General features: G+C 34.2%; 4 protein-coding genes across 8 annotated transcripts; 3 read left to right on the top strand and 1 right to left on the bottom strand.

The window, feature by feature from the left end:
* Window positions 1–899: 899 nt before the first annotated feature.
* LOC107910316 (interferon-related developmental regulator 1) lies at window positions 900–4,538 on the bottom strand. The gene is made up of 13 exons (XM_016838129.2): window positions 4,292–4,538; window positions 3,882–4,053; window positions 3,611–3,691; window positions 3,239–3,321; window positions 3,047–3,162; window positions 2,836–2,946; window positions 2,560–2,669; window positions 2,101–2,413; window positions 1,940–2,017; window positions 1,801–1,851; window positions 1,625–1,708; window positions 1,378–1,455; window positions 900–1,283 (listed from the first exon to the last, which is right to left on the bottom strand). The coding sequence occupies exons 1-13, from the start codon at window positions 4,299–4,301 to the stop codon at window positions 1,233–1,235; spliced, it is 1,338 nt and encodes a 445-aa protein (XP_016693618.2). The 5' UTR covers window positions 4,302–4,538; the 3' UTR covers window positions 900–1,232.
* Window positions 4,539–6,018: 1,480 nt separating this feature from the next.
* On the top strand, window positions 6,019–8,947 carry LOC107910317 (uncharacterized). The gene is made up of 7 exons (XM_016838130.2): window positions 6,019–6,235; window positions 6,448–6,493; window positions 6,590–6,837; window positions 6,967–7,083; window positions 7,326–7,951; window positions 8,046–8,167; window positions 8,715–8,947. The coding sequence occupies exons 3-5, from the start codon at window positions 6,671–6,673 to the stop codon at window positions 7,558–7,560; spliced, it is 519 nt and encodes a 172-aa protein (XP_016693619.2). The 5' UTR covers window positions 6,019–6,235; window positions 6,448–6,493; window positions 6,590–6,670; the 3' UTR covers window positions 7,561–7,951; window positions 8,046–8,167; window positions 8,715–8,947.
* A 1,434-nt stretch (window positions 8,948–10,381) lies between these two features.
* LOC107908005 (increased DNA methylation 1) lies at window positions 10,382–12,067 on the top strand. Its single transcript, XM_016835291.2, has one exon. It carries the CDS (start codon window positions 10,382–10,384, stop codon window positions 12,065–12,067), a length of 1,686 nt encoding a protein of 561 aa, XP_016690780.2.
* Window positions 12,068–16,493: 4,426 nt separating this feature from the next.
* Window positions 16,494–20,236, top strand: LOC107910318 (protein NPGR1). 5 transcript variants are annotated; one of them, XM_041088513.1, is made up of 7 exons: window positions 16,494–16,812; window positions 16,984–17,113; window positions 17,424–17,636; window positions 17,723–17,981; window positions 18,182–19,419; window positions 19,510–19,657; window positions 19,756–20,236. In XM_041088513.1, the coding sequence occupies exons 3-7, from the start codon at window positions 17,445–17,447 to the stop codon at window positions 20,067–20,069; spliced, it is 2,151 nt and encodes a 716-aa protein (XP_040944447.1). In that variant the 5' UTR covers window positions 16,494–16,812; window positions 16,984–17,113; window positions 17,424–17,444; the 3' UTR covers window positions 20,070–20,236. The 5 variants fall into 5 exon arrangements, with proteins under 5 accessions (XP_040944447.1, XP_016693623.2, XP_040944446.1 ...); XM_016838132.2 differs by having other exon boundaries at window positions 16,495–16,812; window positions 17,403–17,636; XM_016838134.2 differs by lacking the exon at window positions 16,984–17,113.
* Window positions 20,237–25,458: the final 5,222 nt, after the last annotated feature.

Below are 25,458 nucleotides of genomic sequence, written 5' to 3'. Positions count from 1 at the left end.
GAGACAACCCTCGAATAATATAACTTATTTTAAGTCATTTTTGTAATTTTTCTTATTAAGTTGATAACGATTGACTCGTGGTAGACTTAGTCAAGAGTATTACTAATAGTAAATATAAGAGGGTAGATTTACAACTGATAAAGATAATAAATTATGCATATTAAAATCAAAATATGTAAAACATATTAAAATGAAAATTTTTTTTACCAATCCAATAGTTTATATAAATTCAAAACCTACCATATACCTAAATTTACTTTTATTGAATTTTTAAAAGATAAATTATATAATTTATTTTAATTATAATTATGGACAAACATCTTGAATTTCCTAATCAAATTAGTGCTCAATTTACGTTAACTCAATATTAATGTTGTAGATTTGTTTTCCAATAAATTGATATTCCCATAATATTTAGAAATAAAATCCAACTCTCTTATTCATTTTATGATATATTTTGAATTTTTATTTATATGGTTAAGTAATATAATATAAATATTATACCAAAACGTCGATTATTTCTATTTGAAATTTTAATAAAATATATATTTACTAAATTTTAAATAAAATACTATATTTAAAATATGAAAACAATATAGACAGATATATACTAATTTAAACTAGCTGTAGATGAATTTAAATAAAAATTGACCAACGTGTCTGAAAATCAAAGTTGAAAACTATATTATAGTCATCCCCTGCTTCATTTCTAATAAAATAAAATAAATTGGACGTTCTAAGTTAGTTTGATACTGAACATAGATGCAGTACATACGCCCAGCCAAACCATAAACATCTCTAATGTCAGCTACAAATATGTAGGAGCATCCTACTCAATCCTCTCGTTCTCAACAATAAAATGTTTGGACACCATATATTTATCCTACACGAACATATTCTTTCATACAAAGATGAATGCTCATATTTGAATATCAGTAATGATACATTCTGAATATAAGTAATATTATAATATAGCTTGAGAGACACATCATTGGTTCATTACAGGAAAGATGGACACTAATCTGAAATGGCCGCTTGTTGTTATTCATTACATGCAGCATCTCAATCCCATGGACAGAGTATACTCATTATTGGTGCCTTAGATGAGTACAGTCAACGCCACAATTACAAATTTTATCTGTATGTAGAGCCATCGCCAATATTAACCAAAACTTAATAACAAATGACACGCTAATCCAGCACCACATGCCCGGTTTCTGTCCCGTAGAAGCTTATGAATCTTCATCACCAACATTGACAGCAAAGTGCCCAATGTTTTTACGCTGAACACAATCAGAAAAACAAAGAGTTACCAGGCAACCCCTAATGGTTGGTTAGCTTAGGTTGTGAAACAGTGTATCGACAGATGACACTTACCTCGGATAGCATCCGCTGCTTGTTCAAGTGCTGGGTTCTTGCTTTGTTGATGACTGAATTTGGTGATTTGTACATTCTCTACACCAAAAGAATCAATATTAATTTCATATTTTGGGCAAGTCCAGACACACATGCATCTATATATCAACCTAGAATAAAAAAATTACATTTAACAGCTTAAAAATTAGACCTAAATCAATTAGAAACTGAAAGTTAAGCGTTTAAGTTAATCAAATTAGAAACCAACCTTTAAATTGTTGGATACATGTTCACCGCCTACAAGATTCCTTTTTGGCGTGAAGCCAAAAACATCTTGAAGGAACTCGTTTTCCTGCACAAGTGAAAAGGGAAACATTATATATGATGATCTTAATGAACCAGCAAATAAATATCAACAATTTGCATCCACAGGTTTCAACGAACCTGCATGTGTTTAGTGAAACCTCCACCAAGAAAGCGCCTAAAAAAGTTCAACTGTCGCATTGCAATTTTAAACACTACTTGTAAGAATTCAAGGCACGTAATTAGTGTAGGAAACTAAACTAGAAGAGGGAAGAGAAACCTGAATCAACTGAGACCATGTTGATGTCTGAAGTGACTCCCCGCCGATCTTCATTGATGTCTCGGGACAATAACCATCCTAACATCACCAAGATAATAAACATTAACATGAGCTGTCCTACAATTGTGAGTCATGAAAATGAAAAACAATGATACGAGTACCTCAAGGAACTCCAAAACATCCTTAAACAAACTCCTTTGGTAATTAAGATCTTTCTTTGCAGAACCTTTACCACCAGCTTCCACAGAGAGGTCTCTGACTTGATTCAGAATTTTTGCCCTCAATCCTTGTATATGTAATAATCCTTCTTTAGATTTATTCCCTTCAGAAACTGAGCCATTATTTGAACCTTCAGCTTCAGTAGCAAACTTCTCTAAGCTTCCCATCTCAAAAATTACTTCCAGTGCTTCCCCAGCAGCAATGCGAACAGATCGGTCATCCTTATCTAGCAAACTAGACAAATATGTGATGGATCTGCATAATTTCTCAAGATTGACGGGTCTCTTAGCTCATTATATCGTGGAAGCATCAAAATCTCACAAGGTTTGCTGAGATACATATGGAGGGATTTTAATACTAAACTACTAAGAAAAAATGTATAATACATAGAGTTCACTCACTCTAGCCAAAGTTTGGGACTGAGACTCCATCTATCCATAGTTGTCAAAAGAAATGACCAGGCAGACCCAACCGCTGTTATTACAACAGCAGAAGGTTTGACAGTAATAACCTACAAGTTAAACAGAATAAATTAATTCTCAAATAAAGCAAATAACTATGCAAAAACATATCATCGTGCTTTTCCATTAGCAAGATACAAGCAATAACTGATTCAATGAACCTCACTACACTATCAGATGATTTTCAATTACTGAAAATCAGGCATACATACTTACATTAGAGCCTAGTTTAGGGTGAACCAACTGCCACATAATTTGCATTGATTTTTCTGTTTCCTCTGGTTCGATTCCCCCAACAAAAGTGATGATAGCCAAACACTCCAGTAACTACAATAAGAAACCAGATAGTGTGAAACAACAAATGGTTGAGAATCTAAATACCAACAAAATATTAGGGGGAAAAAATCCAATTTAACTTCTAGCATACCGAAGCTATCTTAGAAGATTCGTAACCAGACTTAAAAGCCTGTGAAACAGGAGTGATTGATTCCTCCAATATTTCCCGTGCTTTGTCTCCGGGACCAATAGTTAAAGCCAGCAAACCTACCAAAACAAATTATCAGCTTGAATTCTTCCATCCATGTATGCATTAGAATTTGCAAAAGCTTTCAAAACTAACCAATGGTATGGGAAGCTAAAGATATCTCTTTGCTGGACCCCTTTTTGATGGAATTCAGGCACCGGTGCAATAATGTAGCAAACCTGAACAACAGCCAAAGATAATAATACGACTGTTAGAAGCATATGGATCCAAGTACCAGGAATTTGAATCATAAGAAACACTTCCACTGACACCTACAAATATACTTGGCAATAGAAAGTGACAATCTAATACCATGTAATCTCAAGTCTGATTAACTAATGAATCCCACCGAATGTGTGCTATTCCTAATTCTTAGCGTGCCAAGAACCATGATCCTAAATCCCTAGGGCAATTCTTGCAATAAAATAAATCAAACCCAAGATTAAAAAACACTTGAGAGCAACTTACTTCTTCTCCACGAACTCATGCTGCAAGTTGCTGTTGAAAGCCTCGATAATCGAGGCCAAAGCCTTCTCTCGCGTTGAACCCCTTCAACAAATGGAGAAAAACGCCTAATTGAGCCACATCCAAGTCAAAAGCATAATTATTCTAAAAAATTTTGAGAAATCTCGAGAACTTGACAAAGTAACTAATTTCAACTAACCAAACTATTCTTCCTTAACCACAGTAACAAGAAAATCATTTGAATGCATCACATTTTCATCCAACTAAATCTAACCTCTTTTCGTATAAATTATCCACAGCTTCATCAAGTAAACTATCCTTATTAAGCTCTACTTCTTCAGTTCCGGAAACCGACATTCCAGCGGAACGCATGGTCGACGATGAACTTACACTACTATTATCATCGTCACTATCTAACATCGCCGCATTATTGCGCTGAGTTTTACCTGCCAAATTCATATAATTATTTTTATTCAGCCTTAAAAAAAAACCTAAACAAAACAAATATAAAACCGACGCCAAACACACCCCAAAACAAATAATAGAAAATTGTTCAAACGCGACTTCACCAAACAATCAATCATCTAACACCCATAGCAATTTGGAAAGTTAAAAAGGAAAAATTTTAATCAAATTAATTAGCAAAAATTACCCAAAAAGAGAATAGAGGAAAAAAATTCTTACGTTTTCCCATGTTGGTGACTACTTCTCGGCCGTCGGTTTTTATATGTTAGAAACTACAAGGTTGACTAAGAATCTGAGAATGAGATAGGTTTGAAATTAAACAACGATCGAAAAAACGAAAAACCCAAAAAGAATCCAAATAGAACAAGGAAGACGATATGAGAAGTGAATGGGGGGAGGATGCAGCCATTAAAGTGATACAGAAAAACCTTTTTAGAGTATAAAGCCAAGGAAAGGAAATGGGTTGCGAGAATTACACAAACCCTAATTTATATGTAAAAAGAAAAGCGAACGGGGATTCGGGAATTGGCAGGAGCTATGACGTGGCAGGTTGGGACACGAGGCGAGTGTAGGGCTAGAGCCTAGAGGGTTTGACAGGTGATTAAAGTAATTTGACTTTTACACTATATTTAGTTGGGTGTATTGGCTAATCAGTGGCCCCACCTAATCCCCCTTATTCCTATGTTTGGTTCATGGTATTGCTAATACCATTGTAATCCATTATTGACTTAATCGGTGAAATTCACCGATTTGTAATCCATCCCTTTTGCCCAGATTAGGCGCCGCTTTAGTAAACCATCCCTGTTTTACCCTCCCATCAGCTTCCCCTTTGTTTCTCTTCTGTTCCTTCTAGCCTCTGCCAATTTGCTCCCTCCGTTTCTTTTCTTTTCTGCCCTCTGTTTATTTTCTGTTCTTTTCTTCCAATTTGCTCCCTTCGTTTCTTTTCTTTTCTTTTTTGCCCTCTGTTTCTTTTCTTTTCTTTTCTGTCGATTTGCTCCATTTGTTTCTTTTCTTTTCTTTTCTGCCGATTTGCCAGTTTCTGCTGATTTCTGAGTTACTGCAACTGAAAGGTAGGTTTATAACTCTCTATCAACCTTGTTACTGTCTTTTGTTTTTTCTGCATGTTAGCAGATTTGAATCACTGCCTTGTTAGTGCCCTTTTCTCATTAATCGGTAACTGCATGTAATCGGTTTCCCCTTTTCTCATTACAAGTTCTTTTTCATCTCACTGTGCCCTGATTTTCTCATTTACAGGTTAGTTTTCCATGGTTATTTTGTTTGTATTGCATGTCCGATTGAAATGTAGTTTTCCCCGATTGCATGTATACTCTTCTGCATAGGATAGCATTCCGTTCCGGAGAAACAATTTTTGGATTAGGCTTAAGAATTGATGATTGTTTTTTGTTGATAAGGTGCCTTGGCTTAAGAATTGATGACTGTTGTCTGTTGTTGGTTAGGCTTAAGAAATGCATACTGTTGTTTGTTGATAGTGTTGTTTGCTTTAATATGGATGGATGGGGCTATTGAATTGTAGTGTTATTATGCATATTGTTGATACTGTTGTCTGTTGTTTGTTGATGTGTTTTGGTAATGCTGGCTCTTCTATTTTCCTTATTTTTAATGTTGTGCTGATTTCCTTAATTTACCTTTTGTTGTTCTTTGAATATTCTAAAATTTGGCAGTCAAAATATGCTGGAGCTTCTTCAAAAGGTTGATCAACCTAGGGAACCTGGTACTGCAACACACTTAAGCTCTTCTGAACGCAATCAATCATCTGAAATGCCAGATGCAGAAACTTCTGATGGAACAGTACGGGGCATTTAAAAAGGGGCAAATGTTGCCTATTTATGATGCTCAGAAAATTGCCACAATGAAGGCTGCAGACAAAGGATTTATCGTTGGTTGGCCTTCTGATAATTTGCATGCTCTTGATTCTAGTGAGCAGGTTAATGCTGCTGATGTTAGTCAGCTGGATGGTACCCGGCAAAATTCAAACCTCATGCCAATAGCAAGTGGACATATCTCCTGTCAGTTACTTCCTCCCGGTATTCCAAATCAGAACTTGATTGTTATGAGAGCAAAAAAGCGTAAAAGTATGACATTTGAGCTTGTATCATGGCATAGAGAACTGACACAAGGTCGTTCAAGACCTCAGGACATCAGGTATTTGGAATAATTTTCCAATTTGCTGCAATTTTAACAGCACATGTAATATATGTGTCTCTATATGTGTGTATATACTATATCAATAACCAAAAACAGAAATATTTCCCATTAGCAATTTGCTGAAGTACAGAAATTATTGCTCTCTTCTCTCACTTTCTTTATGCTTTCCTCTTCATTGGAATTATGTTGAGGTTTTCTTTTGATCGCAGTGCGGCTGAAGCAGGATGGGCACATGCAGCAAATCGATTGATTGAGGTGTGTTTGGTGTCAAACTACCATACTTGATCTTAGTTTATTCCTTATTTGAACTATGACAGTTCTCACTTAAGGACATTGATCTTGATATCACAGGCTGAAAACGAACCTGAAATGATTGAAGATTGGCCGCCTGTGCTTAGATAAAAAAGAAGGCTTATCTTGACAACACAGCTTATGCAGCAACTACATTGTGCTCCTCCAAGAGCAGTTCTTTCTGCAGATGCTATAAAAAACTATGAGACTGTGGTCTATTTTGTTGCCAGATTAGGCTTAGGAGAAGCATGCAGCTCAGCATATATATGTGAAAGTGATAAAGCTGTTCCTTCTGAGAGTGGAAGCACGTAAGAACATGTTAATTATGTTTGAAACCCCTGAATCCTGTTTTTTACTGTCAACTGGGGATTTTTTTTTCTACTATCGTACTGATGCGGCTTTTGTTTTTGTTTTTGTTTTTTTTTTCCTGCTTTTAGCCTCCCTGAAAAGGTTAAGAAGAGAAAGCAGTCCATCTTAAAGGCTACAGAACAGTTTGTCATCGCTGCGGAACAGTTTGTCATCACTGCAAAGAAGCTGGAAAATGATTTACAGAGGTAACCCAGATCAAGTTTTTACCAGTATGTTTTATGCATAATATCTCGTCTTCAATTTTTTTAATATACTTACAAGTAATGTATAAGTTGGAAGCAAGGTTTTGCTTTATATCACTATTTATTAGTTACATTATATATATATTTGAAATCCTTTGTTTGCCCCATGGTGCTCCCGCTATTGGTTTTACCCTAAGCAGTTGTCATGCTGGTTGTCTTCTAATGTTCCTCATTTTGTTATGTAGTCTGGACAAGAGATCCTCAATCTTGGACTTAAGATTGGAATGCCAGGATCTAGAGAAGATCTCACTCATCAATCGTTTTGCCAAGTTCTATGGTCGGGGACAAGCTGACAGGGCCGAGACCTCATCGACCTCTGCAGCAATTGCTAGCCCTCCCAAATTCTTCATCCAGAGATATGTTTCTGCAGTACCGATGCCTAGGAATGTTCCTGATAAGGTACAATGTCTTCCACTTTGATGATTAGCTAATTGGTTTTTTCCAGTTCAAGAGTTGACTGGATACTGGCTGACTTATAGGTGAAATCTTCTGAAGACTCTACTTCAGCTATGTTTGCATGCCATATACTGATAAAAAAGGACAAATCTCAGCTGACTAAAATTGATTGATTTGCTGCTTTAATACAGCTGCCAATTCAGCATTCATCTTCTTTGAGCCTGCCTTGTTTATATATTTGTAGGTTGATAGCTTCTGAAAGTTGAATTCTAGGGGCAGATTTGTAGGTTTATGTACTAACAACGAAAGGAGCTTGAGTGCATTGTGGGGGAAGCTTGCTGCCGAGATACTGATGCAAAACTGAGATATTGCTCTTGAAGAACTTAATCGTTTGAAAGAAATAATCGATTCCAAGGTTTTGGTTATATCCCCATTGATTATTCGGTTTTTATTTTGACAATTTGCTTTCCGATTATTCGTTGACTCATTTATTGGTCTTTTTGCTGCAGAGCTTCTCATCACCTTTGAACCAAGTTCAGAGTAGAATATGGCTTATGCATTGGAGCCTCTTCATCTTTTTCAACCATGACAATGGAAGAACACAGATCATTGACCTATTTAATCAAGACAAGTATGTCACTTTAACAACTAAACTTAAGGTTTCCATGTTTTGTTACTGATGTTGTTAGTTGCATCATTTGTGTGGTAGTCACATCTGTGCTTATTTGTTCTTTGTGCATTTTCCTGTCTTTTTATGCCATGACTTACTTCTGTTTCAAGATCCTGCTATGTTCACATGCTTCGGTTTTGATTGTGTTGGAATGGAACATGTTTAGAAACTTTGTGGATTTCTTTTATCATTTGCATGGTTTTTTTAATATGAAAAGTTAATGCACTGCCTGCCATGTAATTTGCAAAATGTTTGTTCAAAGATTTGAGGCTAAAGTAGGTGATATCTTCGCATTGACAAAGAAAGTATGTGTCCCATAAAGAACTGCAATCAAACCAAAAACAAAGAAAGTAGTGTTAAACCTCTAATGAACATGTCTAGAAGTGTGTATATGGTATATGCCCCATGTTTTGAAGTCTTTACTCTTTAGCATGTCTAAGAGAATGTGTATAGTATTTGCATGTTGAATTTTATATAAGCAAATTAAGTGATCAGTTTACTAATGCAGGGAAGAAGTAGATGAGTTGTGCCGAACATTGGAAGAGAAAGAGGACAGTTCATGTACTGCCTCAGATCAGTTTTCTTGTATCACAATATAATGAACTTTGCTAAACAAGTTATGCGTGCAATTTAGTTGGAGAGGTTTTTTGTTAGGTCATGTAAGACTTTTGTTGGTTAAACTATTAGAAATTCAAGAGCAAATTGGGTCCTCTAATATAAAAATGAGCAATTTAGTCCTTATATAATTCGTTTTGAAGCAAACAAGTAACTTTTGAATAGTTTTAATATTTTTCTTATCTAAATGCTCGTGGAAAAAATTGAAAATAAACATGTCTAAAAGTTTAATCATAAAAAATCCATCTTTCTACAGAAAATATAACAAAAAAAAGTTAAAATAAACGAAGAAAACAACATTGAAGACCAAAATTGCTGCAAGTCAAATCTAGAAACAAAAATGAAATTGAATACATAATTCATTACTGGGAAACAGAATACATAATTGGGAATATGAAGAAAAACCCTAATTCATTATATTGTTAAGTAAATTTAACTTGGGTTGCTGATGGTAAAGTAACAATCATAAAATCATTATTCAAAGTCAATTTCAAATAATTTAATATTTGATAGAAGAAATTGATGAAGTTTGTTGATACAATCATAAGAATATTTAATTTTATTAAATTATATATTTTTGTTAAATTATATTTAATAATAATAATTTTATAGTATTATATATTATGATTTTAGTAAATTATATATTTTTGTTAAATTATATTTAATAATAATTATTTTAAATTATATTTTATAATATTATATATTATAATTTTAATAAATTCATATATTTTATCAAATTATATATTATAAAAAATATATTTAATAATAATTATGTTAAAATATGATTAAATTATTTATTATTTATATTAATAATCTTATTAAATTTAATAACAATAACAATAATCAGTTACCTAAACAAATTTATGCTCAGGGTATTCTAGTCATTTTAGTTTTTTCCATTATGCTATTACACCTCTATTCCATTCAACCAAACACAAGATTACTATTACGCCTCTATTCCATTACATTCAACCAAACAGTTGATTTGCTATTACACCTCTAATCCAATACACCTCTATTCCATTACACCTCTAATCCAATACACCTCTAATCCAATACAGCGAACCAAACGTGCCCTTAGGAGGCGAGTTTGGGGTTTAGAGTTCCCGGACTCTGGGAGAAGTTTGTAGAAATGTTTTTAAAGAAAAAAGAAATATTAAATTTGTAGAATCTTAAATTTAAAAAAAAAGAAAGAAAAGAAAAGGGTGGCTAAAGATTGATCTGTTGATTATCTGTGAAAAAGTAAAAAACAAAACTTTTGATTAATTTGGTTAAATACCAAAAAAGGAGTTTTTATATGAATCTAAATTCAACTCCACTTCCTCAGCTGCGACCCAACCCAATAACAGCAAGCCCAAGAATTATTATAAATCATCATTTTCCTAATATTAAAAATCTAATTTCAACATCACCAAAATTTTACTATAAATAATAAACCCGAGAGTATAAAATTCTCAGTTTTGCTTTGTTTATCCTTCAAGACTTCTAATCGAAGTAGAAGTCGACTTATTTAAACTAATAATATATTATATCTAATTTGTTTATCCTAAAAAGTCAACCATGGCAGATGCGGTGTTCAATTGGTACAAGAATGGGGGCACCGCAGAACCTGGTACTAAGAGAAGTGAAACTACTCTGCAAGCCAAAAAACATCTTTCTTCCATGGGTTGGGTTTTTTGGTATGCTCAGAAGAACGGAAGACAAGAGTTACGATATCAGTCACCGCAAGGCAAGGTTTACTATACACTCAAAGCTGCCTGCAAAGGTTACATCGATGAAACATCCGGGGCCGAGGGAGGAGGAGGAATGGCCGTGGCCGTGGCTGTGGCTGCTGACTTGGAGCCCAAGAAACCCTTGAAAAGAAAGAGTGTAACTCAAGAAAATCCAGCTTTCCCTAAATCTCTTCCATTTAAATCCCTGCAGCCACCCAAAAGAGGGAAGAAGGTGAGAAAACAAGAAAATCAAGCCAAGGTGATCAAACGAGCGAGTATTAGAATACGAGAGGATCCTGTTCCGAATTCATCTCATCGTAACCCAAGAACTGTTCTCTCTTGGTTGATAGACAACAATGCGGTTTCGATTTTGGCGAAAGTGTATTACCGGAATAAGGCAGGGAATCCATTGATGAGAGGAAGGATAACTCGTACTGGGATTCAATGTGACTGTTGTTTCAGGGTATTTGCTCTCACCGCCTTTGAGGCTCATGCGGGTAGTACCAACCATAGGCCGGCTGCTAATATAATCTTGGACGATGGCAGTGGCAGGTCTCTTTCTGATTGTCAAAGGCAAGTTCATGATTCTATGATGACGATCCCCACATCTGCGAAGAAGGACGATTTGAATCCACATGGGAGTGATGATGTTTGCTCTGCTTGTTGCGATGGGGGAGAGTTAATTTGCTGTGATCGTTGCCCTTCTGCTTTCCATGTCAATTGCGTGGGCCTCAAGGAAGTTCCAGATGGTGACTGGTTTTGCCCCTCCTGCTGTTGTGGCATTTGTTGTATTGGAACTGTAAGTGATGATGATAATTTTCTTGCCTGTCAACAATGTGAGTGTAAATTTCACATTGGATGCCTCAAGTTGAAGGAATCAAATGAACTGGCTGGGAAAAACAACTGGTTTTGCAGCCATAGCTGTGAAAACATCTTTTCCGGCCTGCGAAATCTTACTGGAAAACCGATTCTAGTGGGGAACAATCTGACCTGGACATTGTTGAAGTCGAAGGCAAGCTCTAACGGCGATGGCCTGGATTCTTGTGCAGAGAATCACAGAAAGTTGAATATTGCACTGGATGTGATGCATGAATGTTTTGAGCCTAGTAAAGATTCTTACACAGGGAGAGATCTGGTCGAAGCTGTGATTTTCAGCCAAGGGTCGAACCTGAAACGATTGAATTTCAAAGGATTCTATATTGCGGTTCTGGAGGAAAACGATGATCTGGTTTCCGTGGCTACCATAAGGGTACATGGTGACATTGTGGCCGAAATGTCCCTTGTTGCTACCAGGTTCAGCCACCGCCGCCGCGGCATGTGTCGAGCATTGGTGGATGAACTTGAAAAGAATCTAGCCAAACTGGGGGTGCAGAAGCTAATTTTACCCGCCGTGCCTGCTGCAGTCGACACATGGGTTAACGGTTTCGGGTTTTCTCACATGACAGGCGACGAGAGATCAAAGCTTCTGCAATATACTTTACTAGACTTTCAGGGAAGCATAATGTGCCAAAAACCCTTGAAAACTGAGTTGTGATAGACTGATATATCATAAGGTGCAAGTATCGTTCCAGGTACATGAAATATTAATTTTTGTTCTTGTTATTGTGTTATCAGATGTTAACTGGTTTAGCTTACATGTGCATTTATAAGTTTATTCGTCAGCAAGTATACATTAGACTTGGAGCATATGTGTCTCGTTTGAATGAGTTGAAAGAAGTAGCCAACATTCATTGTTTGATGGGCTTATTGGGTGGGTCTATGGACCCATAGTTTTAACTTTTGGCTTTCGCCTTTCATCAAAAAGAGTCAACATAACACATATACAAGCACATGCCTATATATAAACGACAATAAAGGAAGCAAAGCAAGACACTACCACACCAGCCACTGCATGCTTTCCCTTTCCTCTGATTCTCAACATTTTTAGTACAGAATCCGATGACACTGAGAAACAAAAAAAGGGTCCTGCTTACCACGTGATGTCTTTTTCTCTTTTCTACATTAAAATAGTAATGCTCCCTTTGGCCCTTTCTTTCTGCATCCCATGTCCATTCCCCTAATTTGTAACTATTATAGCTTCCTTATGTTTCATCTTCCCAAAGCCTTAAAGTCGTCGATATGGCGACCAGCAACTGCTCGAGTCAAGCAAAAGTTTTGACAGAATATCAACGAGAAGGAGAGGGAAAAATAACATTATTCACCATCGATAATACCTTCCATACCAAGGTATTTGTTGTATCAATGAAACTGAAATTAATTTAGAGCATTATTCATCAAATGACCACTACTACTACCCTTTACATAAATTATGAAGACATGGAGGAAAATAAGAATGGGTCATGCTTTTAATTATATTGAATTGGTAATGATTCAATATTGGAAATGGAGCCAAGCGCACAACATTTCAGTGGAAATTAACTTTGTAGCAGCAACCATTATAAATGGGAGAGTGAAGATATGGTATGGCTATAGAATCATTCGCCTTATTTAGCCTTAACTTTCACATGCAGTAAAAGTTGCACTTCCAGTTGATGGGTTTTGCTTAAAATTCAAAATATTCCTTTACCTTTTTCACAAGGTATAGTAAAATAACTCGAATTGGTTTTGATTAGATCTAATTATTTATAGTTTTTCTTAAACCTTAATAAGAGAATAAACATTCTTGAATTTACATTCTCCGGTATTGACAAGTTAAAGTTCAACCATAATTAATTTTTTTAAACTCGTAAAAGAATTTATAACACTTGTGACTATTTTAATATATTTAAATTTGAGAGTTTTATTTTTTATTTAATTTTGTAAAAATTAATATAATGTAATATTTCGAGATAGATGAAATTTTAAATAGGTTAAAAATGTGGTGTAAGTCCCTTTTTCCTGGTTTTGAAACTTGTTTTTCAACTGCTAAACTCTGTCTGTTTAATTGATAATCACATGCAATAATTACGATAATCACATGCAACTATCAAATTTCAAAGATGACGGCAACAATTAGGATCGCCTAGTCTTACGAAATTGACGAGAAACAGAAAGAGCATTAAATTCTCATATTATTTGTGTAGGTAAGAGTCTAATAGGAGATATAAGTGCTCATATTGCTTTCAATTTATGTTCTTTTGGATTAATTCGAGATAAAGTAGATAAATATTTTCCCTTATAAAATACTTAATAATCTTAAAATGATGGAAAGGACAAGCAAGAGAAGGATAGAAGTTGAGCAAAAAGTGGGTAAAAATGCCATGCAGGCTCTTATACCATAAGTCGGATTGCATTTTGTCCTTTTACTAAAAAATGAGTAAATTAGTTCATGTATGTCAAATCAAAAGGTAAACTAATCCTTTTATTAAAAATTTCATACATTTCTACTGTTAAAACTTGGTCTATATACGTCTACATGATGAACATGTGGAATGCAACATATCACTTGTATGATTATTCTGTTAGCTACGCCAGTTTTCAACAATACAAATGGACAAAAAATTTTAATAAAAATGACCAATATGCTATTTGAACTAACATACATAGACTAATTTACCTATTTTTTTTAGTATGAGAGAACAGAATGTAATTTGTCTCTTAATATAAGGGCAGCTATCATACTTTTACCGTAAAAATGAAATTATTGGGGATCGATCCATATAAACAATGAAATAGAAAAGGTAGAGAAGATTGAGCACAAATTTTACTTGAAAAACTTTTCCGAAGAGAACAAAAACCATAGGAAAATGAAGTTTTGACTTTTCACTAAATGAGTAAACAAACGAGAGTACAATATGAAGAAAATAAACTTAAACGTACTAAACGTACAAACCCAAACCCCAAAAGCAAAGCCCTAACTCTTATAAAGTTCTCTCAAAAGGGATACAAAAGTTACCACGAAAACTCTCATCAAAACTCATCTGCGATTACATTTTGTCGCCCCCAAAATAAAACCCCTGTAGTACTACATCTTTAATTGCCTTATCTAAATAGGGATACAAGGCCTTGTTAAATAGGTTCAGTTTAAAGGACTAAAACGACTAAAATATCCCTAAAGTAATCAAAGTTTGACTGGGAGAAGAAGTCATGCTTAGCTGTCAAAACGCGATTGTACTACTTGAGGAATATGTCGCGTCGCCGTAATGTTCCATGCATACTCGTCACGAAGTCGCCCTCTCCGTCAATTGGAGAACTTGTCGCGTCGTCCTGATGTCTCTCGTCGTGCCTATTTTGCCTTTGTTTTTGTTAAGTGTCTACAAACTGTTCGATAAATGTAAGACACACCTCACAATAATTATAAATAAGGGTTTTAAAATTTTTTTTAAATACGAAATTTAACTCTTTACTATTATTCAACATCAAACGTGGCTATGGGGGTACTTATAATTTGCCGTTGAAGACAAATAATCCTCCTAAAGGTAAGCTAGACAAAGAAAAGCATAAACCTCACATGGGTTGAATAATAGAGTTTGATAGGGAAGTTTAGAAGTATAGAGAAGAGACGGGGGAATCATTGAGTTCGAGGAGACATTGGAGGGGGAAATTGTGGTGGCACTAAAGAATGAAGAAGCTGAAGTGAGCATATAAATCCGATAATTATGTAGGATAATGTATGGATGTTTGGGGTGTGGTTGGATTCTTGTTGGGGACTGTGCACATTCTCACCTTCTCTTTAATGATGTTGCCCATAATTTCACGTTTCCTTTTCTATTTTATGAATTAATAAGGTCACATAATTGATTTGGTCATTTGTAATATTATTTCAATACATCACTAACTCAAAAAGATTTCTTTAATTATATTTAAAGGGATTCTTGTTTTTTTCCATTAATAATACATATTTCATTCTGATTTGTAAATCTTTTGCAGTTGAAATAATATTTTATAAAATATAAGGCACAAAGATTAAATTAATAGACATTTATGTATGGCTGAATTAATGTTGCAAAGTGTGATGGGAATTTCCTTTTAAAATGTGAAATGGCAACCTTGCTAATCAAACTTTGATTTGCATTTATTTTGAATTTTTAAAGTTGCCTTTCCTATTTTAAAATATGCACTTCCCCTTTTCTTTCTTCTCTCCTCATTTCATCATGCTGTACACCCTTCGTTTTTCTTCATTTTTAACCTTCTATATTTTATTATTTTTTAAATATTATAAAACAACTAGACCTATTTATGGGTCGAATTATCCCTTCATGTCCGAAAGCCAGTTCAAAAAGTGAGAGAGCTTAGACAAAAAAACATACACTTGAATAAAAAATAATGCCCATTCTCTAAACGGGATGGTCCCGGGTAGGAAATTTTTTTACTCAAGCAAGTATGAATAAGTTGTTTTGCTGCTGTTTCGCTGTCATTTCATTATTATATTACTACTATTTTGTTGTTATTATCTAGATATTATATGCTATTATTTTAAAAACATTTGATTGTTAAATTGCAATTATCTTAATATTATTTAAGTATAAATTTTTTTTAATATATTTTCAATTGTTGAAAAATATTTATTCTAATATTTTTAGTGTGTTTGTAAAAAATATATATATAAGTGAATCAAGTCAAGTTCATAGTAGTATTTTTAATTTAGATCAGATTGAGATAAAATTTTAAACTCATTTTTCGAATCAGACCTAAGCCTTAAAAAAAATAAACTTCAAATTTTACATCGACTCAAATTATGATGGGTGTAATTTGAGGAGGAAATGTTAAAATATTAGAATTTAAATATATCTTGCTAAGAAAATTAAAATAAATTCTTCTACAATATTCCTTGTATTAGTACGTGTATGGATGGGAAGTGATGAATATGAATTTGGGTAGTTTTTATCTCTCTAAGCAAATATCTATCTTAAATTACCATAATTGTTTTAATATTTGTTTTTGTGGAATAGTTGTTTTTGTTACTAAAATTTTAATCCAAATCTGAGGATAGGGACTCAATACTTTATCTTTTGAATTTAGTAGGAAAAATTTTCTCTCAAACTTTTTCATTGCTATCATAAATTGGATATATAGCGAAGGAAAATTGAAGATCAAAACAACCAACCCCCTTTTCTTTTCTTTTTTTTTTAATTTCTAAAAACTCCCAGCTGGATCGATTCAATCAATTATTCTTTTGACCAAGAATCTATGTTTGTTTATTCCTAAATGTTGGCAACAAATATAGGGATTCAATTTCATAAAAAAGCATTGATATAAAATTCCCACAACCGGTTGGTTCTTGAATTAACCAACCAGAGCTTTATAAGAACCGAAAATGGCCAAAAACTGCCACTCAGAGAATCTCTGTGTACATATCTGGTAAGCACCCAGCCCCCCACTCCCACTTCACACATGCATTAAAGAAAGCAAAATTATTATTTGAATTAAGTAAACCATAAATACCCATATCTTAATTAGATCTCTAAAGCATTTTTTCTTTTGAAGTATTTGGTTTTAGTTGTCACCAACTCACCATTTCTTTTTTTGAAGAGAAAATGTGATGAAATGAAGCAAACCCCAAAAACGGTGAAAGAGGATTTTGTTTTATTTTCTGAGAAGTAGCTTTCATGGTGTAAACGATTTCTGCCAGGGTCACTGTTTTTTTCTGGGTTTTTTTTTGGTAAGTCCAAAGCTCTGTGCTCTTTGTTTGTCTCGCCATTTTCATTTAATGTGAACTTTGTTCTTGCTCTCTCTTTAAATATGGCTTTGTCTTCTTGTTATTGGTGTTTTCTGTAACTTACTCTTTGTCCCCCCCCCAAGATTTTCTCTCTATAATTTTTTATCCTTTTGAGGTCGTTCATATTTATGAGGGATTGTTGGTGTAATCGTTACCTGTTTGTAGATTTCCGTTTCTGTTTTATTGACTTGCAAACAATAAAATTGTGATGTTTCAAATTCATATTTTCCAGGTTTCGACATTCAAATTCTAGGCTGTTATTTCTTTGGAGAAGATGTTGTGTGCTTGCTCAGGTGAACAATTCAAGTTCGAAGACGCACCGCAGTCGCCGGAATCACTGGCGACCAGAGATTTCTCGGCCAGTGGACTCTCATCTCGTACCGGAGACTGGGAATCGAAACTTGACGATGTTCAAGTGGATGAAGCTGAATCAACTCTCAAAGAAGCTCTTTCCTTAAACTATGAGGTGGGTTGTTTGCTGAACCAATCTATATTCATTTATTGATCATTTACAAGTTAATTAGTTTTTTTTTCTTTTAATTGAGTTTGCAGGAAGCAAGGGCATTGTTGGGGAGGTTAGAGTATCAAAGAGGAAACTTCGATGCGGCGCTTCAGGTTTTTCAGGGCATTGACATCAAAGGTTTGAAACCAAGGATGACTGGGGCTATTGTTGAGAGGACCCGGCAACGAAAACTGCGGTCCAAAGGTGACATTATCCCTCCTAGTGTGTTGTCACTGCATTCGGTCAGCCTACTACTGGAAGCAATTTTGTTGAAAGCAAAATCATTGGATGAACTTGGACATTTTAGAGGTAACTGGTCTTATAATAAATCTATGGTTTCTTGGGGATGATATGTATTGATCCAGATGAGGGAACCTTTTAGTATCGTTTGTAATGATGAAACTTTTAAGCATTGAATGTCATCGTACTTGTTGTTTGCTTAGATTGCTATAAATTCTGTTGTTAAGAGTGTAAGGTTTGAATGGTTCTGATGCTTTCTCATTTATCAGACGCAGCGAAGGAGTGCAATATAATTTTGGATGTAGTTGAGGCAGCATTCCCTAATGGAATGCATGAGGGAATTGCTGAAGACTGCAAGTTACAGGAGATGTTTCACAAGGCATTGGAGTTGCTCCCTAGACTATGGAAAAAGGCGGGCTTTCTTGGTGAAGCCATAACTGCGTATCGTCGGGTGTTAGTCAAGCCATGGAATTTGGATCCCCTGAGGGTAGCTAGTTTACAGAAAGACTTAGCTGCCAATTTACTTTATGGTGGTGTCGAATCAAGCCTCCCCCCTCACTTACAGGTATGGGGTTCGGCCAATCCTAATGGTAACATGGAGGAAGCAATTCTTCTCCTCCTAGTACTTATGCAGAAAGTGGTCTATGGAGAAATAAAGTGGGATTCAGATATTATGGATCATCTGATTTTTGCTCTTACCGTCACTGGGCAGTTTGAATTGTTGGGAAGTTATGTGGAGCAGGCCCTTCCCGGTATATATGAAAGAGCAAATAGTTGGTATCTTCTTGCACTTTGTTATGCTGCTGCTGGTCAGAATGAGGTTGCATTGAACTTATTGAAGAAGGTTTCTGGCCAATCAGAAGCAAAACACAAACCTCATATCCCAGCTTTACTATTTGGGGCAAAGTTATCTTCTCAAGATCCAAAGCATGCTCATTATGGAATTACTTTTGCTCGTAATGTGATTGATTCAGCAGCAGATGATCAAGTGAATGAACATTTCAAGAGTCAAGCTCATAAGTTCCTTGGTGTTTGCTACGGGAATGCTGCTAGAATTTCCATATCAGATGCTGAAAGATCTGTCTTTCAGAAAGAATCTTTGGCCTCACTTAACTGCGCTGCTTTCAACATGAAGGAAGATCCTGACTTGATCTTTAACCTCAGTTTGGAAAATGCAGTTCAGAGGAATTTGGATGTGGCCTTTGACAATGCAATGGTGTACTCTAACATGGTGACTGAAGATTCAGGTAGGGGCTGGAGGCTATTGGCACTAATACTTTCTGCAGACCGGCGGTTCAAAGACGCCGAAACCATACTTGAAGTTGCTTTGGATGAAGCTGGTAGTTTAGATCAGTTAGAACTTCTCAGATTAAGAGCTGTGCTTCAGATTGCTCAGGAAAGACCCAAGCAAGCAATTGAAACTTACCGAATCTTGCTATCTCTGATTAAAACACAAAGAGAATCTCGGTCAAATAACTTCGAGAGTGCAAAGAGTTCTGATTCTGAGGTACGAGTTCTTTGGCCTTGAACAGTAGCATGAATCTGCTTTCGTGCATTTCTATATGCATTTCAGTTCATATCTTTTTGTCTTTTGCAGGGTGTCACGGAAAGAGTTCTTGAATTGGCTGCCTGGCAGGATCTAGCTACTGTTTATACGAAATTTGGTTCATGGCTTGATGCAGAAATTTGTGTAAACAAGGCCAAGTCAATTGAACTTCATTCGCCCAAAAGTTGGCATACAAGTGGTACTACAAATCCCATCAATCACAACATTGCTTGTTATGAAGTTATAAAAGCTAACAGTGCTTGCACTTCCCTACTAATTTCCAAGGTTCTTTTACAGGCTTGTTGTTTGAAGCTCAATCACTTCATAAGGAGGCACTGGTATCCTTCTCGATTGCGTTGTCAATAGAACCGGATTACGTGCCAAGTATTGTTTCAACCGCAGCAGTACTTCTACAACTCGGCAGTCAATCGTCGCTTCCGATTGCAAGAAGCTTTCTAATGAATGCGCTTCGGTTAGATCCGACAAATCACGATGCTTGGATGAACCTTGGGTTGATTGCGAAATTGGAAGGGTCATTACAACAAGCAGCAGACTTTTTTCAAGCAGCCTATGAGTTGAAGATGTCAGCTCCTGTTGAAGCGTTTAAATGATGGTGGGATTTGATTAACTAGGCACTTTGTAGGCATTTATCTAGAAATCACCTTTTTTATTTTATTTAATCCCTCCATTTATCTATCTATAAAAGTCAATTTTGCTGTATCTAGTCATTCCTATAATTCAACATTGATGTTCTATTAAAATGTACAGCAATTCCTAATTTGTAGATTTCATTTGTTTTTATGGTAATATCCAAATTCTTATTCAAATTAAAACAACCACCTTCCTGTCTCCCAACAATGTGTTATTTAACAATCAACTATATCAAGGTCTTTGATTAGTGATATATACTATTCAACTTACGATGTATTTGCTATAACTTATTGTATTGTGATTGTCCCATCCTTAATATCTTTGGTTTTTTTTCTTTTTATAAGTTAATAAAATATTATTTTAATATTTATATTTTATATATTTTTATAATCTAATATTAAAATATATTAGATTGGTAATGAGATATTTGTCCCGAGGATCTGAGGACTGGATTGGTAATGAGATATTTGTAATTTGAAAACTTAAGTTTGAAAACTTAATTTGAAAATTTGGAAATTTAAAAACTAAATTTTTGAAAACTTAAATGTCTTGAGAAACTTTGAGAAACTTTTTGGAGAAACAACTCAAATGGGTAAAAACGAGTTCTGCCTTCCATTCACAAACTGATAGCCTTTTATAGAGGGCTATTCTCTCCTTACATCATCTAAATCGTTTAATCAATACATTTGAAACTTTTGAAAATAAATTTTCAGAGAATATATTCTCTGGTTACAAAATGTAAATTACATAACTATTCACTTGTCTTTTCTTGCAGGGAATATTTCCTGTTCACGCATTATTCTGTTGCAGGGAATCTTTCCTGTTCACATCATTTCTTGCAGGGAATCTCTCCTGTTCACTCATTATTTTGTTGCAGGGAATCTTTACTGTTCACATCATTTCTTGCAGGGAATCTCTCCTGTTCACGCATTATTCTGTTGCAGGGAATCTCTCCTGTTCACATCATTTCTTGCAGGGAATCTCTCCTGCTCATGTATTATTTCTTTTTGGACTTGGTGATGGTTACCGAAGTGGTATCATCTGCAAGATCCACCGTTTTGATTGAGGATGCCGGAGATTCATCTTCAGATTCAGAGTCCAATGAGCTGAGCATTTCAGCCATGAGTTTTTTGTATTCTTTTTTGGTCTTGGCTTGAGCTAACATTGCACTGGCTGTTGACTTTGCTTGAAGAAATTTTGCTGTGGTTTGATCCGGGGCTGCAGACTTACATAATCTTGGATTCTTGTTGAAAAAATTATCCAAATATTTTGAATCATATTTCTCATCATTAAATTTGTCCCACCATTTAGTCCTGTAATTGCGAACTAATAATGGAATTCTAGTGTGTTGGTCTTGCTCATAAGAATAATTCCATGAGACAATCCAGGAAATGCATAGTTTTGAGAAAAAATGGATTGTCCTGTAAATGTGTTTTTGATCTGGTTCAGGATGAAATTTGTCAAAGAATTTGGGCCATAAGTTTTGAATTTTTTTGGTAGTATCTCAAAGGATGATGGTCCATACCAATTCCACCACTCTTGGAACCAGTTTGGGAATTTGAATTGGGTGCCATATTTGAAATATATGAGCCACGAATGTCTCATGTGTTGGTTGTTCATTAAAAAGACATTGTACCATGCCATTTGGTAATCCCAATATGTAAAATATGGGTAATGGTCTATTTTGGTGGTAAATTTGGCTGGGAATTTCTTTGGAGCATTTGGGTTTTCACTCCAATCTCTTGGTCGAAGAATTTTTAATATTTGGGCTGTTGAATGGGTAATAAAATTTGGATCTTTTGGATCTGTGTAATGTTTGAACAAAACAGATCCAGTTTGGACTAGTATATTTTCATAATACTGTTGGGGTTTTTGAGAATCCAATGGTTTGAAATGCCATCCATTGAAAAGTTCTTTTGCCAGTATATGTGGAGGTTTTTCTGAAAATTCTTCCTCCATAACAAGAATTTTTTCAAAATATTTGTTTGGAAAATATTGTGAAGATTTTTGTGTAGCAGTTTGTGAAGATACCGCTATCTCTTTTGGAAAAACCTCTTGGAGAGAAGTCTCTTTTAAAACATTTTTAAGAGATTTTGGTTTGTGTAAAACAATTTCTTTATTTTTTGAAACCTTTGCTGCTTCAGCAGCAATTTGTTTGAGAGGAGTTTCCTCTTTCATTTGCGAAAAGGCTAATGCTACTTCTGGAGATTGAGATAGGGACTCAATCCATTTTTTGATTTGAGAACCAATCTCATTTGGATCTTGTGCATCTTGAATTATTGTATTTTTGGAGGATTTTGACGATGATGATGATTTCTCATCTTCTTCATGGAAAATTTCATACTATGTTTTAATTGGTTTTGATGTGATTTGGGTTTTGGATGATTCTTCTATTTTCCCTTTTCCTTTGTCTCGAAGTTTGGGGGCATTTTTGAAGAAACTCTCTGGTGAGAAAATCAGGCAAAGAATTAGTTTCTCCTTTGATGTATTCAATATCAAAATCAAATATGCTCAAAATTGCCTGCCATCTTGTAAAAATCTGTTTTGAGGCAATGTTTTGAACATCTTTTTGTAAAACTTCTTTTGCTGATTTGCAATCGATTCGCAAAAGGAATTTTTGATTTAATAAATCACTTTGGAATTTTGTAATGCATAAAACAATTGATAAAATTTCTTTTTTAATAGTACTATAATTTTGCTGAGTAGGATTCCAGTGTCTGGAAGTAAACTGGACTACTTGCTCTTTTCCTCCTTTAACTTGTTTTAGGATCCCACCATACCCTATTTCAGAAGCATCTGTTTCAACTATCTTGGGGGCATTTGGATCAGCTAAATATAAACAAGGAAGCTTAGTGATTTGTTTTTTGATTTGGGTGATAATATTGGTATGGTTTTTGTCCAAGGTTGTGGATTCTTTTTGAGTCTATCATATAATGGTTTACATAATTTGCTAAGACCTGGATAAAAGTCTATAACATAATTGAGGCTTCCTAAGAACCTTTGTAATTGGACTTTATCAAGAATTTGGTCTGGGAATTTGCTAGCAAATTCTATAGATCGTTCTATTGGGGTAATGGTTCCTTGGGTAATGTAATGACCTAAAAACCTTACTTTGGTTTGGAATAAACTTATTTTGGATTTAGAAACTACTAAACCATTATTTCTTATGACTTTTATAAAGATTGATATATGTTTAAAGCGTTTTTCTAAATTTTCTGAAAATACTAATACATCATCGATGTATACTATTGTGAATTGAGAATATTGGTAAAAAATATCATTCATTATTCTTTGGAACTCAGATGGAGCATTTTTTAACCCAAAAGGCATTACATTCCATTCATATTGTCCAAATGGTACAGTAAATGCTGTTTTATATCTTTCTTCTTCTTTTATTTGAATTTGCCAAAATCCGGATTTCATATCAAATTTTGAGAAAATATTTGCATTACAGAGTTTTTGTAGCAAATCTTTCTTATTTGGTATTGGGTATCTAATCCATTTTAAGGCTTGATTGAGAGGTTTGTAATTAATTACTAATCTTGGCGTTCCTCTTTCAAGTTCTGCATTTTTTATTACATAAAATGCTGAACAACTCCAATGGGAACTGCTCTTTCTAATTAATTTTTTATTAAGAAGGTCTTGTATTTCTTTTCTACAAAATTCTTCCATTTCTTTGTTCATTTGTATTGGTCTTGCTTTTGTGGGTATTTGTCTTTCATCAAAATCGTTTTCGTATGGTAATGTTACTTCATGTTTCTTTCTATTCCAAAAGGCATTAGGAATGTCAGAGCAAATTGTTGATTCTATTTCCTTTTTGATTTGATCTATTCTTTTTTGTATTTCTCTTTTTCTTAATTGTTCATTTAATTTTTTAAAACATATTTCTTCTTTTAGGAAAGAGATTTGCTTCTGTTTGTAATTAATTAAATTATTAATTTGTCCATTATGAATGGATAAAGATTTTAATAGGTTGATGTTTCTTATTTTCGGTTTTTCTACAAAAGGAAATTCTACCTTAGTGTTTAAAACTTTAGTGGAGATAGAATTATTTGTTACTTTATAAGGTTTGAGTAAGGATATGAATGGGGTTCCTAATATGACATCTTGGGTAATATCTTTTACCATTAAAAAGCATGTTTGGTATTTTATACCTTTGTTGGATATTTCTGCATTGGGAATTTTGTAAGTAATTTTTAATTTTTTACCATTTGCAGCCTTAAGAGATTCTGATGTTTTATTATAATATTTTGTTGGAATTATTCCTTCTCTAATGCAGTATTGGTCCGCTCCTGTATCAAAAAGGGCTATTGTTTCTAATTGAAATTCATTATTTATGACAATATTTATTTTTATTAAATATCTTTGAATAGATACTTCAGTTAGAACCATCATATATTCTTGTGTATTTTCTTCAGGTTCAGGTTCAGTTTCTGATGAACTTTTTTCTGAGGTTTCATGTTTTAAGGATCTAATTTGTTCCTTCATTTCTTGTTGTTCTATTTTAAGCTGAGAAAGTTCTGATTTAATCTGTTTTATTTCCAACTGTAATTCAGAGTTTGTAATTTGTCTTGGTTTTATTTTTTCATATTTATTAAATATTATATCTTGTATATTATACATTTGTGATTGACTAGAAATGATTTCTTTTTCTTTTTCTTGTTTATCTTTTAATGAGGATTTTAATTTCAAAAGGTATTCTCTTTTAAGCTCTAGGTCTTGAATTTTATCAATAACTTCTATCATAAATTATTGATCTTTAGTTAGCATATTAATTGAAGGTTCATTCTCATCTCCAGAAGACTGGGATGTTGTATGTAATTCGTCTATTTGTAATTCATCTGTTTCAGTAGATGTATCATTTTCAGAAGAAGTTGTTTCTAATAGGATTTCATTTAATTTTTGTTCTCTCTCTTCTTCTAAATTTAAGTTATTGATTTTTCTTTTGATTTTACAATATTTTGAGATATGTCCTGGTTTTCCACATCTATAACATTTTATTGTTTTGTCAATTTTGTTTTCTGTTTTTTGTTGTTTCTTCCCTTTTCTGTATTTTTTATATTTAGGTTTTTATAATATTCTGAAATATTCTTTTTCCTATTTTTTGGCTTTTCAGGGCAACATGTTTTTGAAGAAGAAGGCTCATTCCTGATGTCAAATTGGTGGCAGAATGATCCTAATTCCTTTCTACATTGATATCTTTCTTTCTTGAGTTGTTTTTGTAATTTTAAATCTTGGCAAATTTTTAATCCTTCTTTTTGGGTGAAACTAATTAGTTCACCATATGTAAGCTTTTCATATGGAATAATACCTTTGTGATTTTCTCTTATTTGATTCCTAACTTTTTCT

The sequence above is a fragment of the Gossypium hirsutum genome, chromosome D02, assembly GCF_007990345.1.
Source record: "Gossypium hirsutum isolate 1008001.06 chromosome D02, Gossypium_hirsutum_v2.1, whole genome shotgun sequence".
NCBI lineage: Eukaryota > Viridiplantae > Streptophyta > Magnoliopsida > Malvales > Malvaceae > Gossypium > Gossypium hirsutum.
This window is presented reverse-complemented; position numbering and strand designations above follow the sequence as displayed.

Bases quoted from the DNA above. Each gene is read 5' to 3' on its own strand.
- LOC107910316 (XM_016838129.2), bottom strand. The intron at 2,414-2,559 runs GTGAGTGAACTC...GAAATTATGCAG, and splicing joins AGTCCCAAACTTTGGCTAGA to ATCCATCACATATTTGTCTA. The intron at 1,456-1,624 runs GTTGGTTTCTAA...CTTTTGGTGTAG, and splicing joins ATGTATCCAACAATTTAAAG to AGAATGTACAAATCACCAAA.
- LOC107910317 (XM_016838130.2), top strand. From the start codon at position 6,671: ATGCAGCAACTACATTGTGCTCCTCCAAGAGCAGTTCTTTCTGCAGAT. The intron at 6,838-6,966 runs GTAAGAACATGT...TCCTGCTTTTAG, and splicing joins CCTTCTGAGAGTGGAAGCAC to CCTCCCTGAAAAGGTTAAGA. The intron at 7,084-7,325 runs GTAACCCAGATC...TTTGTTATGTAG, and splicing joins CTGGAAAATGATTTACAGAG to TCTGGACAAGAGATCCTCAA.
- LOC107908005 (XM_016835291.2), top strand. From the start codon at position 10,382: ATGGCAGATGCGGTGTTCAATTGGTACAAGAATGGGGGCACCGCAGAA.
- LOC107910318 (XM_016838134.2), top strand. From the start codon at position 17,445: ATGTTGTGTGCTTGCTCAGGTGAACAATTCAAGTTCGAAGACGCACCG. The intron at 17,637-17,722 runs GTGGGTTGTTTG...TTGAGTTTGCAG, and splicing joins CTCTTTCCTTAAACTATGAG to GAAGCAAGGGCATTGTTGGG. The intron at 17,982-18,181 runs GTAACTGGTCTT...CTCATTTATCAG, and splicing joins TGAACTTGGACATTTTAGAG to ACGCAGCGAAGGAGTGCAAT.